Source organism: Labeo rohita, chromosome 1 (genome assembly GCF_022985175.1).
Source record: "Labeo rohita strain BAU-BD-2019 chromosome 1, IGBB_LRoh.1.0, whole genome shotgun sequence".
In the NCBI taxonomy this organism is placed as follows: Eukaryota; Metazoa; Chordata; class Actinopteri; order Cypriniformes; family Cyprinidae; genus Labeo; species Labeo rohita.
This window is the reverse complement of record NC_066869.1, coordinates 42,760,713-42,775,884: the sequence shown is the minus strand read 5'-3', so window position 1 is coordinate 42,775,884 and position 15,172 is coordinate 42,760,713. Positions and strand designations below refer to the sequence as shown.

Here is a 15,172-nt window from a genome sequence, read left to right as displayed (position 1 = left end):
CTACGGGGTGTAGAAAACAGCATCGTGGAGACATATGATTACGATTAGGCATCTTTTTAAGAGGGAAAATGAGACGGAAGCGGTAAAACGTTAAGGGGACAGAGCAGATTTCAAGATTAGGTTAATTACCCAGGTTGTGTGTGTGTTTGTGTGAGAGAAAACAGAGAAAGTTTGTTTGCGCTCCCCTGACGAGCTTGTGCTGTCAGTTCAGACTACAAAATAGATTAACATAGAAGATCATTTAGAGATCATTGGCACGGTGTCTCAAAATAAAGAGATGACCTATTAGACAGAAGTTTGTAAGGACTGAATGCAACTAAATCAAGCAATACCATAGTATTACCACAATACTGTGTGAGGGTAGGTTAGACAGTTCAGATTTGTACACACAGTCCTTCAAAGCCAAACCAATTTCTTCTTTTGAGCTGCATTTAGCAAAGTTAACACTAAAACTATACTAAAAGGTATTCTGACATAAAATAAAAACAAAAACAAACCTTTGCTTAAAAGACAAATTGAAATCTCACTGCATTTAAAACATTGTTCAACCTTTTCCTATAATGCACAGAAATCCTGACATTCACAAACACAAAAAAGGAGGAAATGCCTGAAGCGTCCCTCCCTCGCTTCTCATCATCACAGTGAGAGGTATGTTCACAGACGTCCACTGACATACTAACACACACATAAACACAGAGGGAGGGGGAAGGATTTATTACACCTGAAAAGGAAACATGGGTTTAAGTCCATAAGATAGGAGTGTCTTTAAAATGTAAACCTTTTGAACTTAACATCAACCAAAGTTGTTCTCTTTCACACTAAGCTGAAGGTTAAACCCAAGTCTGAATAAAAATGCATGACTTTTAGACAATGACAGTTTAAATAAAGAATATATCATTAAGTTTTGTGGTAATCCTAAAATATAAAATAGCTCTCAGTGAATTAGTTCTCTGCATTTTGTTCCTCAGGTATATTATTTGACTGTGTGTAATATTTCCTGAAAGAAATACAGACAGTCCTTTTATGCCGAGGAGCCGATGCTGAAATACACTGACTTAAGAAAATGGCATTAAAGGAATCCATGTGCAAAACTGCACAAGAATGTAAAGTATCCCTATTTTAAGCCCGCACTGCAATAATGTCGACATCTTAATGTTGTTTAAGATAAGTGAAAGGTCATTAGTGGAAGATTGTATTAGTTTCATTAGCATTAACATCAGGGGGTAAAGATTAAGTACTGGACAAAAAAAATGTTTCCTAATATAACCTGTTTAAACTCTCTTGGCTCCCACTTTGGAAAAATCTTGTGGTAAAATTTAAAGGATCTCCAGTAGGTGGCGCTATAACATACCAAATACAACCACTCCTAAAAATTAACTGTGAACTTGTGTAGTTTCTTATTTTATACACTAACATTCTAAAGTTTGGGGTCTGTATGATTTTAAATTAATACTTTTATTCAGCAGGGACATCAAAAGTTACAATTTATATGGATGCAAAAGATTTCAGTTAAAGATTTCAAATAAATGCTGTTCTTTTAAATGTTTTCTAAAGGATCATGTGACACTGAAGACTGGAGTAATGATACTGAAAATTCAGCTTTACCATCACAGAAATAAATTGCATTTTAAAAATTTAAATTATAATAATATTTAACAATATTTACAGTATTTTTGATCAATTAAAAATAAACTTGTTTAGCATAATGTTACTAAATAAACAAACAAAAATCTTACAAACCCCAAACTTCTGAATGTTAGAGTACCTCATTTTTAAAAAGTCTTATAAACACCCTGAGATTTTGTCTTACTACATGTTTTATATATCAAAAAATAGAGAATGTCAAGAAAACCAGTTAATAAATAGACACAGAAACATAAATAAGCACTTTTAAACTTATTCAAAGTCTTTATTTTTTACTTTTGTAGTATTCATATGAATTATTCACATTATTTGCACTCTTATTGTTTGAATGAGTAGCTTGTGCATGTATCTAGCAGAGAATGCTGCGGACCTGCAAACCACAAGCGGCCACAAACAATATTATGAACACCAATTTAAACATGTATCTAGATACAAAAGGAATAAAGTATGAAGAAGAACAGCAGAAACATAAACAGGTCATGACAAAAGCTCCATGGTCTTTGTCATCTGATAGGATTATCGTTGTCGGGATGAAAAAGAACAAACAAGTGTTCATAATAAGGTTCACCTGAAATGACTAAAGTGATGTGAACAGTAATTAAACTCACAATGATTATTTATGCTCATTCATAAACATCCTTCTTGTCTGCGATGTACTGAACAATCTCTTGTGGGGTCATCAACTTCTCTGCCTCAGCATCAGGGATTTCAAAACCTGCAGATGAAATCAAACACTTTATTAACTGGTTAGATACAGATCAATAATGAAGTATAAAAACGTACTTTATGCACCAAAAAGAACAAACCATACATAAATATAAAGCAAAGGTCATAATGGGAGAAACATTACATTTGAAATTAAATGTATTAAAAATTGCAAATGCAATTACATACCAAATTCATCTTCCATGGCCATGATGATCTCCACCTGGTCTAAACTGTCCAATCCCAAGTCCTTCATGAAGTGAGACGTAGCCTGAAGCTATAAATAAAAATACTTTAAATGACCATCAAACACAGGTAATCTGCAGCATGACATATATTTGAATATAATCTAAAATATTTCAGCCAAACATACAAGTATTTACCTTCTCAGGGTTGATCTTGTCATAGAGCTTCAGGACGTAGAGGACACGGTCCTTGATAGTCTCTAGGGTTAATGGGGGCAAGTCACCGTACTGCCTCCACTGAAAGACCTGAAATGAACTGCCGGAGATCTACAAAGGAAAAGATTTTAAAAAGATTATTTCAACAGACAACTGAAGCAGTGTTGTTATTTATAGTATTTATTAATGATTTGAGTTTAGTATATATTTTGAGTTACGTTTTTAGTTTAAGTTTTAATGATTTTGTTTGGTGCTTTCTATTTGGATTTAATTAATTCATTCAGTTTTGTACAGTCATTCAGTTAGTTGCCAAAGACTCATTATTAAGTTTTTTATTATTTTTCATTTCAATTAAAGAAAACGCTTTTAACAATTTTAGCCAACAATAACAACAATAAACTGGAGGTTCAGTTCAATAATAACCAATTATACAGGAGTATTATGATGAGGTACACTATTAATCAAAAGATTTTTTAATGTTTTTTTTTTTTTTTTTAAGAAGTCTCTTTTGCTCACCAAGCCTGCATTTATTTTATCCAAAATACAACAAAAACGGTAATTTTGTGTAATACTTTTACTATTTAAAATAATTGCTTTCTATCTGAATTTCTATTTTAAAATGTAATTTAGTCCTGTGATCAAAGCTACATTTTCAGCATCATTACTCCAGTCTTTAGTGTCACATGATTCTTCAGAAATCATTCTATGTTGATTTTTTGTACAAGAAACATTTAATATTAGCAATATTTACAACAGCTGAGTACTTTTCAGTATTATTTGATGAATAGAAAGATCCAAAGATTATCATTTATTTGAAAAAATAAAAAATAAATTGTAACATTAAGCTTGGAGTCAGTGTATATATATAAATATAACCAATTAATATATATATGATGAGTTCAGATGCAAAACCAGCTAAATCCATCTGACTTTTTCTTTTTTAAAAAATGCATTTTTATCAGGCTCAGATGTATAGGTTTCTATGTAAGTACTGGAACTTTTGATTGGGCTGAGGCTGGAATTTTAGCGAGTTTCAAGAAAAATTATTTTATATATATATATATATGATAACAACATTTGATAAAGACATTTATAATGTTAAAATATTTCTATTTCAGATAAATGCTGTTCCTCTGAAATTTCTATTCATCAAGGAAACATGAAAAAAATTCTACTCAGCTGTTTTCAATATAATACAATATTAATAATAAATGTTTTTTGAGCAGCAAATCAGCATATTAGAATGATTTCTAAATGATCATGTGAACAGAACAATTATGATAAAAATTCAGCTTTGAAAACACAGAGTTAAATTACACTTTAAAATATATTCAAACAGAAAACAGTTATTTTAAAGAGTAAAAATATTTCTAAATTTTGGTGTACTTTTAATCAAATAAATGCAGCTTGGTGTGCAGAACAGACTTTTTAAAAAACATTAAAAATCTTACTGTCTAGTGTAAATCATATATCTGCTAAATGTCACAGAATATCAATGTGAAAGAAAGAAAGAAAGAAAGAAAGAAAAAGTTTGGAGCAAAATACTATACAAACAGCATATAAAATATGAATATACAGTTAAAAAATAGACACATTTATACGATCATAAAGTTATAAATACAATAATGTAATGCATACATATAAACTGTATAAACTGTATAAATCAACTGATTACAACAAAAGCTACTTAAGGAACAATACATACAGACCAGTCTAATAATCTATTATACTGCATAAAGATGATAACAGTTAAGTTAATTTAGAAACATTATGCTTAACTGTACATGCAGGTCATTTGGTTAAAACTTATTTTGTAGCTTTGTATTGATATGATGTTTGTCCATCATGTTGAAGTCATTCTATCTAAAGACACGGGTAGGTCATTGGATGTCATGAGTCAATCTCTAACACACACCTGCGCCAGCGGAGACTTGTGTCCATTAGTCAGATGTGAAAATGTTCGGCCATGGGTGAGCGGAGCTGCTGTTAATGTCGCGGCAGTATTGACACGGTTAAAATATACAGAACGGTGGTTCAGGGATCGGACACACCGGGCAATGATGCGCGCCGCCATGTTTGTCAATCCGCTCCCACAATGCACGAGACCGCCACTGCGCATGCGCACCACCCAGTCTTCACGAATCAACCAAAATAGTTTTCGAATTGATATTTTTAATCTATAAATGTACATTTTTATGAACTTCAATATCGATAAATATACTCTATTTCATGTTAGTACTTTTTAACACAATAAAAAATTGTCAATGTACACTACCAGTCAAAAGTTTTGGAACAGTAAGATTTTTACTGTTTTTTTTTTCTCTACTGCTCACCAAGCCTGCATTTTTTTTTTTGAGCCAAAGTGCAGCGAAAACAGTAAAATTTTGAAACATTTTTTACTATTTAAAATAACTGCTTATCATCTGAATATATTTTAAAATGTAATTTATTAATTTATTTGATCTGTGATCAAAGCTGAGTTTTCAGCGTCATTACTCCAGTCTTCAGTGTCACTTCAGAAATCATTCTAATATGTTGATTTGCTGTTTAAGAAACATTTATTATTAGCAATATTTACAACAGCTAAGTACTTTTTTTTCAGGATTCTTTGATGAATAGAAAGATCCAAATATCAGCATTTATTTGAAATAAAATGCTTTTGTAACATTATACACTATACCATTCAATAGCTTGGAATTAGTATATTTATTTTTATTTTTTTTGGAAAAGAAATGATAGAAATTAATGGTTTAAATTGATCAAAAGTGATGATAAAGACATTTATGTTACAAAAAAATTCTATTTCTGATACTACTCATCAAAGAAACCTGAAAAAATCCATGTGACTGGAGTAATGATGCAGAAAATTTTAAATGGTAAAATGTTTTAAAAATGTTCGACCCAAAACTTTCGGGTCAAATAAATGCAGGCTTGGTAAGCAGAAGAGACTTCTTTTAAAATTACTGTTCAAAAACTTTTGTCTGGGAGTGTACAACACCAACATCTATTCGTTCAGTTTAGAATAACAGACACGTCAACTTCCAAAAAGTAAAGTAATCGTCCAAAATAATTTTTCTTAAAATGTCCAGTTTGTCATATTTACACAATAAAACACAAATTATCAATGTACAACATCAGCATCTATCGGTTCAGTTTAGATTTACAGATGTGTCAACTTTAAAAGCGAAGCTGTCATCATTTCCCCCGTTTTATTTATGTATGATACATATCGAAAAAGTAATCATTCAAAAAAAGTTTTTCATAAAATGTAAAGTTTGTCTGATTATAAATTATTTATTAGCTGGAGACAATAAAAAATTATACAGTTTGACATTCTCTCAACTAAAAACTTTAATCTCAACATTAAAGACATTAAAATTGTTTATGTAATTTTACAGATTTATATTTTATTTTGTAAAACGTATTTTACATATCACACCCAAATAGTACAAATATTTCTCTGGTTTTCTTATATTAACTGTAATCAACAATTAGCTTGTGTAATAATGAAACATTTTCAATGTTTTACTTTTTTCAACAATTGCACTAATGAACATTTTTATTTTATTAACAAGTAATAGTTATTTGGTAAACATTTTGCTAAATAGAGATGTATGGTCTGTTTATGTAGATTTATAATGAAACACACTAACATCCCCATTCAGATATCCAGTCAGCAACGTGTTTGGCCCTGCCCATCGAGCTAGTCGACACAACTCATCCAGCACACTAACAACTTTAGCCACGTGTCCTCTGAGATCCCAAACAGCAAGATGACCAGACTGGAAAACACCAACAAGCCCAGAGCCCAAGACATCACCATCTATTAACCTAGAGAATGAGACAAACATTTACTAATTCAATCTTACTCCTTACATTATGTGTTCTAATATTAGAACATTTATCACGTTTAGTCGTACTGGTGTTTGTGTTGATCAGGACATTTGATAGAGGTCAGTGTGATGTGTTTGCCAGTGAGAGGATTTGTGGCAATCAGAGTAAAAAGCGATGCGTTATTCTCATCACACACATTTCCTGCATTCTGAAGTAACACACACAGCACGCCCTGCAGGAAAGAAAGCACAAGGTTATCACTGACACACACTTATTCTTTTAGCACACACTTAATCACAAAAGAACAATACGCTTGCTTACTCTGTAAGAATATCCCTTCATGCAGTTTGTCATGGTTAAAGTCTTTTCCAGGTGTATAGACTGAAGCAGGTGGCCTGTTTTCATGTTCCTGAGGGTGACATTTTCAGCAAATTTTTATTTTGGGGCAAATTATTCCTTTAATAATAATAAAAATGCTGCTATTTCTGCAGTGCGTGTCAATATAATAACAGAATGTATCATTATAATTCTCTCTCTATGCACAGGATGGATGCAGTTAAGAAAGTTTCCTAAAAAAAAGACTTTAAAAGGCATTTAAGACTCAATATTGCCAAATTCATCACCATATAAGCAGAGTTTTACATTCTGTCCAACCAATCAGAGCATCTTTTTCACCCTCTACAGCTGCAAGGGTCCGAATGTTCTGCTTGGCAGAGACCAGGGGAAGAGTGTTCACTACCCTGAATGAAGCATTTAAATAATAAATAGATTTGCTTAAATATTTCAAGTGAATGACACATTAAAACAGGTGTTTAGAATACACATGATGATTAATTACCTTCCCTCTTGAGTCACTGTCAACACACTGACTCTCTGTTGATCTCCAGGGGTGGAGCAACACACAAGCCGACAATTAGACACACCTAACACTGCTTGTAACGTGTCCTTGCACACTGCGTTCTGAGAGAACGGCCCATCCGCACTTGGACAGCAGAGCATCCTGCATTTAAGAACACATGGGAATTAGATTGGTGTTTACTTTTATTGAGTTCTACAATGCTAAATTCATCTTGAAGATGACTGAGTGCAGTTCCCCTAGGGTTGCCCCAAGAGAGTTGAAAATTTCATAATTTTGCTGTTTTATGTTGTGCTGTTTTTATTACCTTGCCTCTGTGATTTCCAAGTGACCCAGAGTTACACAAAGCAGTCCCGAAGTGTCTGGAATCGCTTGCAAAGACATGACGGTCTACAAATACAAACACAAGTCAAATCAGAAGGACATACGTGACCCTGGACCACAAAACCATAAGTCATAAGGGTCAGGTTTTTTTTAAATTGAGACTTACATATCATCTGAAAGCTGAATCAGTAATATTTCCATTGATGTATGGTTTGTTAGGACAGGACAATATGTGTCCGAGACACAGCTATTTGAAAATCTAAATACTGGAAAAATCGCCTTTAAAGTTGTCCAGATGAAGATCTTAACAATGCATATTACAAATCAAAAGTTAAGTTTTGATATATTTAAGGTAGGAAATTTACAAAATATCTTCATTGAACATGATTTTTATTTAATATCCTAATGATTTTTTGGCATAAAAAAAATCAATAATTTTGACCCATACAATGTGTTATAGGCTATTGCTACAAATATACCTGTGCTACTTAAAAAAATAAATATACCTGTGGTCCAGGGTCACATATTTTACATATATCTTGTATAATATTCTTCTTTAGAACTCAATTCATGTCTTGAAGGTTAACCTTAAAGTTTAGATTAAGATTTAGCTTTAAAGCTTTGGAACAACATGATGGTGAGTAATGATGAAAGAATTTTTATTTTGGGGTAAACTCACCTTTAAAACTACCAAGCCAGCTTGCAATTCTTTGCATTAATGCTGTCATTTATGCTGAAGTGCTGTAGCAAATTGGCTTACCTGTGGAAATGTCCAGGTGTGTACAAGACTCCATGACTGATTTCCTTTCCTCTGAGCCCAGAGGCAAACGCTCCATTCTCCTGCCACACATATGCACCAGTCCTCCGATGGCCATCGCACCAAACACAAATCCAACACGCATCCGCCCTCCAGTGCCTAAACACAAAGACAATCATCACCCACAGACATATGCAGGTAATTAGAACTTGGGACAATTACGCACATACGCTACCAGTCAAATGTTTTTGACCAGTAAGATTTTTAATGTTTTTAAAGTCTTTTCTGCTCACCAAGCCTGCATTTATTTGATCCAAATTACAGCACAAGCAGTAATATTGTGAAATATTTTTACTATTTAAAATAACTGCTTTCTATTTGAATACATTTTTAAAATGTAATCAATTCCTGTGATCAAAGCTAATTTTTCAGCATCATTACTCCAGTCTTCAGTGTCACATGATCCTTCAGAAATCATTCCAATTAATATTATCAATATTTAAAACAGTTGAATTTTTTTTTTTTTTTCAGAATTCTTTGATGAAAAGATGCAAGGATCAGCATTTATCTGAAATAAAAAGCCTTTGTAACATTATACACTAAACCATTCAAAAGCTTCAAAAGAGTCAGTGTAATTTTTGGGGTTTGATCATAGAAATACTTTTATTTAGCAAGGATGCTTTAAATTGATCAAAAGTGATGATAAAGACATTTATGTGACATAAAGACAATGTTTTAAATACTAAAAATATTTACAAAATTTTACTGTTTTGCTGTACTTGCGATCAAATAAATGCAGGCTTGGTGAGCAGAAGAGACTTCTTTACCAAACATTAAAAACCTTACTGTTTAAAAACGTCTGACTGGTAATGTCACCACATTGCATATCAACAAATAATCTTTTTTTTAGACACCTTGAAAGTGTGCATCTCCTGCAGGACTGCAGAACAATGAACTTCATCAGTGAGTGAAGTGGCAGTTAGGGTTTTCTCATGTAGTAATGTCCGGTCGTTGGACGCATCAGTGTTACTCACTGCTTCAGGAATATTGTGAAGATGAACTTCATTTTCTGGTGTGCAACTGATCTTATTTCCACACTCATGATTGCTTTCCATATCATCACTGCATTCACGTTTCTGTTCATTTTCTGAGATGCATGAGGATTTAGTTTCCAGTGGAGTGTTGTTTTGGGACGGTGTATGTGGTTTCACAGTATTTTGAATGTCTGTCACTGCTTCTTGACTAATTTGAGTTTGATTCTGTGTTTCAGAACCTCCCTGATCTCCACTTTTAGCAGAGTTAAGATTTTTGATGTCCCCTCTTTTAGCTGAGACTGATTCTGGAGACACACATCCCATAAGTGTGACTGAAGAGGGAGACCTAAGGAAACCAGAGGACGAAAAAAGAGGTGACGGGAGATCTAATGGTGAACCTGGAGTCAGAAAGTGAGGAGACATTCCCAAAGATGGAAGGACGGGATCTTGACCTTTCTGCGTGTGTGATGTCAGAGACGGGCTCAAACTTAGAATCACGGGGCAAAGTGAGTTGCTGTCGTTTTGCATCTGAGTTTGTGACTGAATCTTGTTAATGTTTTCCGTTTCTAAGGATTTAAGCTGGGCCTTATCTTTTTTCTCATTATTTATGCTTCTGTCTGGTTCAGCTTTGCCAAACTGTCTACTGTCCATCAGATCTGAGGAGAAGGTCCCTGTTTCATTTACAGCATTGAGGTCCTTTTGTATCTCTGTCTGTGACTGGTCAGCAGGGTCTGACTGACACAGAGGTAAACTATCCTCAAGAGAAGAGGTAATTATGGGTTCTGGAGTAAATAGTTCACCCACTGAGTAACATGCTTCAAAATTATTAATTCTCCCACTCATTCTTTGGCGCCTGCTGCTCTGCCGTGTATTGTACACTAGAGGACGCTGTCCAAAAGGTTCTACGATGGAAGTAGACAAGCGCAATCTTTCCAACTTTAGTTGTCCAAAATCCTCATCAGGTAGGTGGAAATCCTGGAAATCAACAGCAGTCAGCAGTCCAGTTTTCTTATCCTTTTCTTGAAGAGCCTGAATGAGCGAAGCTAATGATGGCAGAAGAGGTGACTGATCTAAAACACAAAACACATTCACAAACATGTATTACCTGTAACATGACAGTAAAAGACAGACAACAGTTCTCATTTACATTCATGCATTTGGCAGATGATTTTATCCAAAGTGACTTACATTGCAATTAAAGCACATATTACCATTATATTCATGCATTCCATGGGAATCGAACCAACCATGCTCTACTGTCTGACCTCATAATTAATTATTTGTGATTTAGAATCATTTAAAAACCTATCCTATAAAATACAAAAAAGAAAAAAAATATATAAACCTCATATTTGTTTGTACCTGTCTGAGACTCTCTTCCAGTTTGGCCCTGTTTTCTTCTGAAAATAGGGTACAGATTTGAATCTGGGAGGAGTTGGGTATCAAAGCAAAGCTGAGAATCTGGAAGATGCTTAAAATCTTGAGTATCTCCCTGCTCTGGACTTGGCTTTAAACTCACTGTAGGCCCAAGAGACTGGATTGGCTGAGACTCTGCCTCTAGCCTTCCAAAGACCAATTCTGATTGGCTGGGTGATTCAGTATGAGATGTGCACTTTGATTCCATAAAAGATTCAGAATCTGCTTGAGAATCACTCGCAGCATCAAGAGCAGCTTTGGCACATGACTTTCTTGGACGGCCTCTTCTCCCTCTCTGACCTTTTCCTCCACGTCTGGTCTGGTCAGTGGACCTGCAGATTGAATGTTCTGGGGTAATGTGACCTCTACAACTCGTCTGCGATTGGCTGAGCCTGCGTCTGCCCCGCCCCCCGGTGAGCTGGCTGTAAATGACAGCGTCTAGATCAACAGAGCTGTGAGATGCAGCCATGCGCCTTGTCGTCCGAATATAATACTCCACGGGAAATGGTAAACCCTCAACCAGCGTGCAAGAGTCCAGAATGCCAGATTGTTTAATGTCTGTCCTATCATCATAACCCATATTAGAGTCTTTACGCAAGTGGTTAGTTTGTTCAAGCATCTGTTCTGATTTGTCAGTCATCTGTACTGCCTCAGATGAGGTCTGGATAGACACAGCTGAACCTAAGTGTGATTCTTCCTTAACATTAATCTTTTCCTGGCTAAAGTGAACGTTCTGATTTTCTTCACTTGAAACCACTGACAGTTTGTTATCTGACTGGCTCGCAGAGCAGTTTAATACACAGTGTTCCTTTCTTTTCCTATCATTCTCCAATTCTTGTGATGGCTTAGAAATTTTACCAACTGTTCCTATTCCTATTGGCCTATCCTGATTCTTCTCCCTCTCAGCTGACATCCTCTTTTCTTTTTTCTTTTCACAGTCCTTCTCTTCCATCTTACCATGTTTTCTCACTCCTTTCAGTCTATTTGCTTTATTAGTACATTCACTGCCCTCCTTTATTTCAGTGTCCAGCTTTTCACAAATAATATTTTCTCCACTTCCATCTCTTTCTTTTTCTAGGCTGATGTCAGTGTCTGATTCTCGCTCTTTGTTCTGTAGGCGCAGTCGACTGCGCTTAGAACGCAGCCGGTGGGCAGGGGTTCGCTTGCATACCGGGGAGTACAAAGGCGGGGAGGACGCAATCTCATCAAGCTCCAATTGGAAGGCAGGGATTTTTTGCAGGCTGTTTTTTTCTTCAACTATGCCTAAAACAGCAAAAACAAAACCACAGTTTATTAGTTTTCAAAATTCTTTAGCATCTGAGTAAACTTTATTATGTGTTTAACAATTCTCTTCAATTTTAACTCTCTTCATTTACATTACAATGAACAGTAAATGTGTCATCACTGGTTTCTCAAAATACTAAAGCTATATGAATAGTGCTATGGTGCTAGCAATAAATCATAGTGTTATCAGTCATGTTTGTAACTATTAAAGTTAGCCTTACTGGTTTGTAATTGCAGATTCTCATGGTTTTCTGAATATTCTGATGTCGGCATGAGGAAAGCCACAGAAGACAGCTCAGATGTGTGTGGAGAGTAAATCTGTGTAAGTCTGTTCTCCTCAGAGACTGTGTTCTGTGTGCTTCTGCGAATTGCATCATGACGTTCTGCTCTCTAAACAGAAAACACAAATACACATTAATTCATTACAGGTTCGATTATCTGACAATTCAAGCGCTGTTATACTGCAGAAGTCAATTTAATCCAACAGTATGTTCATCAGTTTGAAGATAAACTCTTGTATAACCACAATTATGGCATGTCTTTACCTGCAGTCTCTGTGCTGTCTTCTCATACTCTTGCTTCAGCTGCTCCAGTCGCCTTCTCAGCTAAAAGAATAAATGAATGACAATGTTTTTATGTCTGTCATGTTAAGTAAAAACATTAATACATGTTAATTATACAAATAATATTATATAAAAAGTACTACTGTGGTACAGTGAGGTCAGCAATATACTATGTATGTCGTCATAAAAAACCATAGTATTTGCATAGCACTCCAAGGTATTTCAAAGCATATCATAGTTCATGTCCAAAACAACATAGTATGACCATGGAAATTATTACTTAGTTTTCTAGATAATAAAAATAAACTTCTGTCAAATGGTACTTCCACAATTAGGCTATATAAACATATGAACTTACTGTCTCTTTATCTTCGTTAGGGAGAATCTCCTCTGACATCCTGTAAACTAATATGTTAATATGTTATTTCTGTATTTTCCTGATAGATGCAGAGACGTAAAAGTGTAAATTTGACATATGAAAACATTACGAGAATCACAACCAAATGTAAACAGCCTCATAAACATCGTCAGACTGAGACGTACTGATAGACAAACACAGATCTGGCTAGTCACACAATCAGCTTAAGTAAAATTAACGTTTATTTACATACCTAACAGAGAAGTTTGGGCTCAAAAGTTGATTTTGACTTGTTTCTTATCTGACAACACATGCGGAATATTTTGCCGCACTCAACTGTCCCGCGAGTTCTGACTGAAGACAAAACCAATCGATAACAGATCACATTGTTTGACCTTCAGTTTAGTGGTACTGGATTTTGATACTGGATAATAAAAGTGTCCAGTAAAACAATAGACATATAACATATTATATAATAAAATTATATAAGCACCTCCAGAAAAGCAGGATTTAGATTTAGACAGACGTGTACATTATCCTTCTCATCGGGACTCTTTAGTAATGTCTGTTAGCAGAGTTTTTCTCAGTATTAGAGAATGGAGCAGCAGAATTGGGGCTCATGTGCTCGGATTCAACTATTGTCTTCCCTGTATCGCAGCTGTAAGCTTAACAACAGTGTGGTAAATTAAATATTTGCTTTGTAAGCGGTCTGTTTGTATTAAAGGGAAGGGTGCTTCATATTTTTAAAGTAATCAATTACATAATTATCACGTGTCGCAGCCTAAAAGTGTTAGTGGCAAATAATAGATTTTATCGAAGCTTATGCTCATGACCAGTGTTGGGGGTAACGCATTAATACGCAAGTAACACGAGTTACTTAATAATATTACCTTTTTTCAAGTAACTAGTAAAGTAATGCATTACTTTTGAATTTCCAAGAAAATAATTACTTTTTCAAATAAGTAACGCCAGTTACTTTTTGCTCCATTTATTGATTTACAAGTCTCCTGTCGGGAAATTGGGAGTAAACATGATGTTACTGTATTCTAGACTAAATGTGAACATGCATTAATTCATCTCACTCACAAAAAACAGATTCAGTATTCCTCAAAATGAATAAAAACAAAATGAAATGCAAACAGAGAATGACGCAACCCTGCAATAATTTAATATGTTAAATAAAACAAATATCCTTTATGTATTTAATCCCATTTTATTAACCAGTGTCTTTGCTGCTGACCTTCGATGATGCAATTCAACCATACTAATAAGCAAAAATTACTTTAGATAAACTAACATTTGTGCTTCATTTATATATATATATAGCTGAAGAGTGATCTCCTGCATAAATGTACTTTCTTTCACCCTGAGGTGAATTCATTTCACTTTTGGTGTAAAAGGCCCAGATTTAAAAAGTAACGCAAAAGTAACGTAACACATTACTTTCTATAAAAAGTAACTAACGTAATTAGTTACTTTTTCAGGGAGTAGTGCAAAATTGTAATGCACTACTTTTAAAAGTAACTTTCCCCAACACTGCTCATGACTTCTGCTTGTCATTACTTTAAAAATAAACTTAATTTATTATTAATTTCCTTAAATTATCCAATAAATCAGATTAAAGAAGTAGCTAAAAATGCTGCATTTACACCCCCCAGGCCATCCAAGATGTAGATGAGATTGTTTTTCATTGGAGAAACTGTTATTAGGTATTATGGACTAGTATTTTGGCCAGAAGCGGTGGTTAAAATGCCTTAATAATAATAAATTGTGACATTTTGGCAGTTATTGGAATCTTCATTCCCATTCACTGAAGTTAATTTATTGGTAAGCAAGTGATGTAATGCTAAATTTCTCCAAATATGTTATAATGAAGCAAAAAACCCATCTTGGATTACCTGAGGCTGAATAAATTTTAAGCATAGGTTATTTTCATTTTTGGGTGAAATATTTGAATGGGAAGGCACAAGAATCAATGCCTTGTACTATTTCTGCA

General features: G+C 34.4%; 2 protein-coding genes across 3 annotated transcripts; both read right to left on the bottom strand.

Annotated features, from left to right (window-relative positions):
* Positions 1–1,881: 1,881 nt before the first annotated feature.
* ndufab1a (NADH:ubiquinone oxidoreductase subunit AB1a) lies at positions 1,882–4,855 on the bottom strand. The gene is made up of 4 exons (XM_051119966.1): positions 4,666–4,855; positions 2,733–2,861; positions 2,539–2,626; positions 1,882–2,359 (listed from the first exon to the last, which is right to left on the bottom strand). The coding sequence occupies exons 1-4, from the start codon at positions 4,822–4,824 to the stop codon at positions 2,268–2,270; spliced, it is 468 nt and encodes a 155-aa protein (XP_050975923.1). The 5' UTR covers positions 4,825–4,855; the 3' UTR covers positions 1,882–2,267.
* Positions 4,856–6,059: 1,204 nt separating this feature from the next.
* palb2 (partner and localizer of BRCA2) lies at positions 6,060–13,536 on the bottom strand. 2 transcript variants are annotated; one of them, XM_051121667.1, is made up of 13 exons: positions 13,430–13,536; positions 13,177–13,223; positions 12,801–12,860; positions 12,477–12,645; positions 10,918–12,234; positions 9,436–10,625; positions 8,525–8,680; positions 7,748–7,830; positions 7,423–7,584; positions 7,208–7,324; positions 6,906–6,993; positions 6,671–6,816; positions 6,060–6,581 (listed from the first exon to the last, which is right to left on the bottom strand). In XM_051121667.1, the coding sequence occupies exons 2-13, from the start codon at positions 13,213–13,215 to the stop codon at positions 6,374–6,376; spliced, it is 3,735 nt and encodes a 1,244-aa protein (XP_050977624.1). In that variant the 5' UTR covers positions 13,216–13,223; positions 13,430–13,536; the 3' UTR covers positions 6,060–6,373. The 2 variants fall into 2 exon arrangements, with proteins under 2 accessions (XP_050977624.1, XP_050977632.1); XM_051121675.1 differs by having other exon boundaries at positions 13,177–13,216; positions 13,430–13,526.
* Between the last annotated feature and the right edge of the window lie 1,636 nt (positions 13,537–15,172).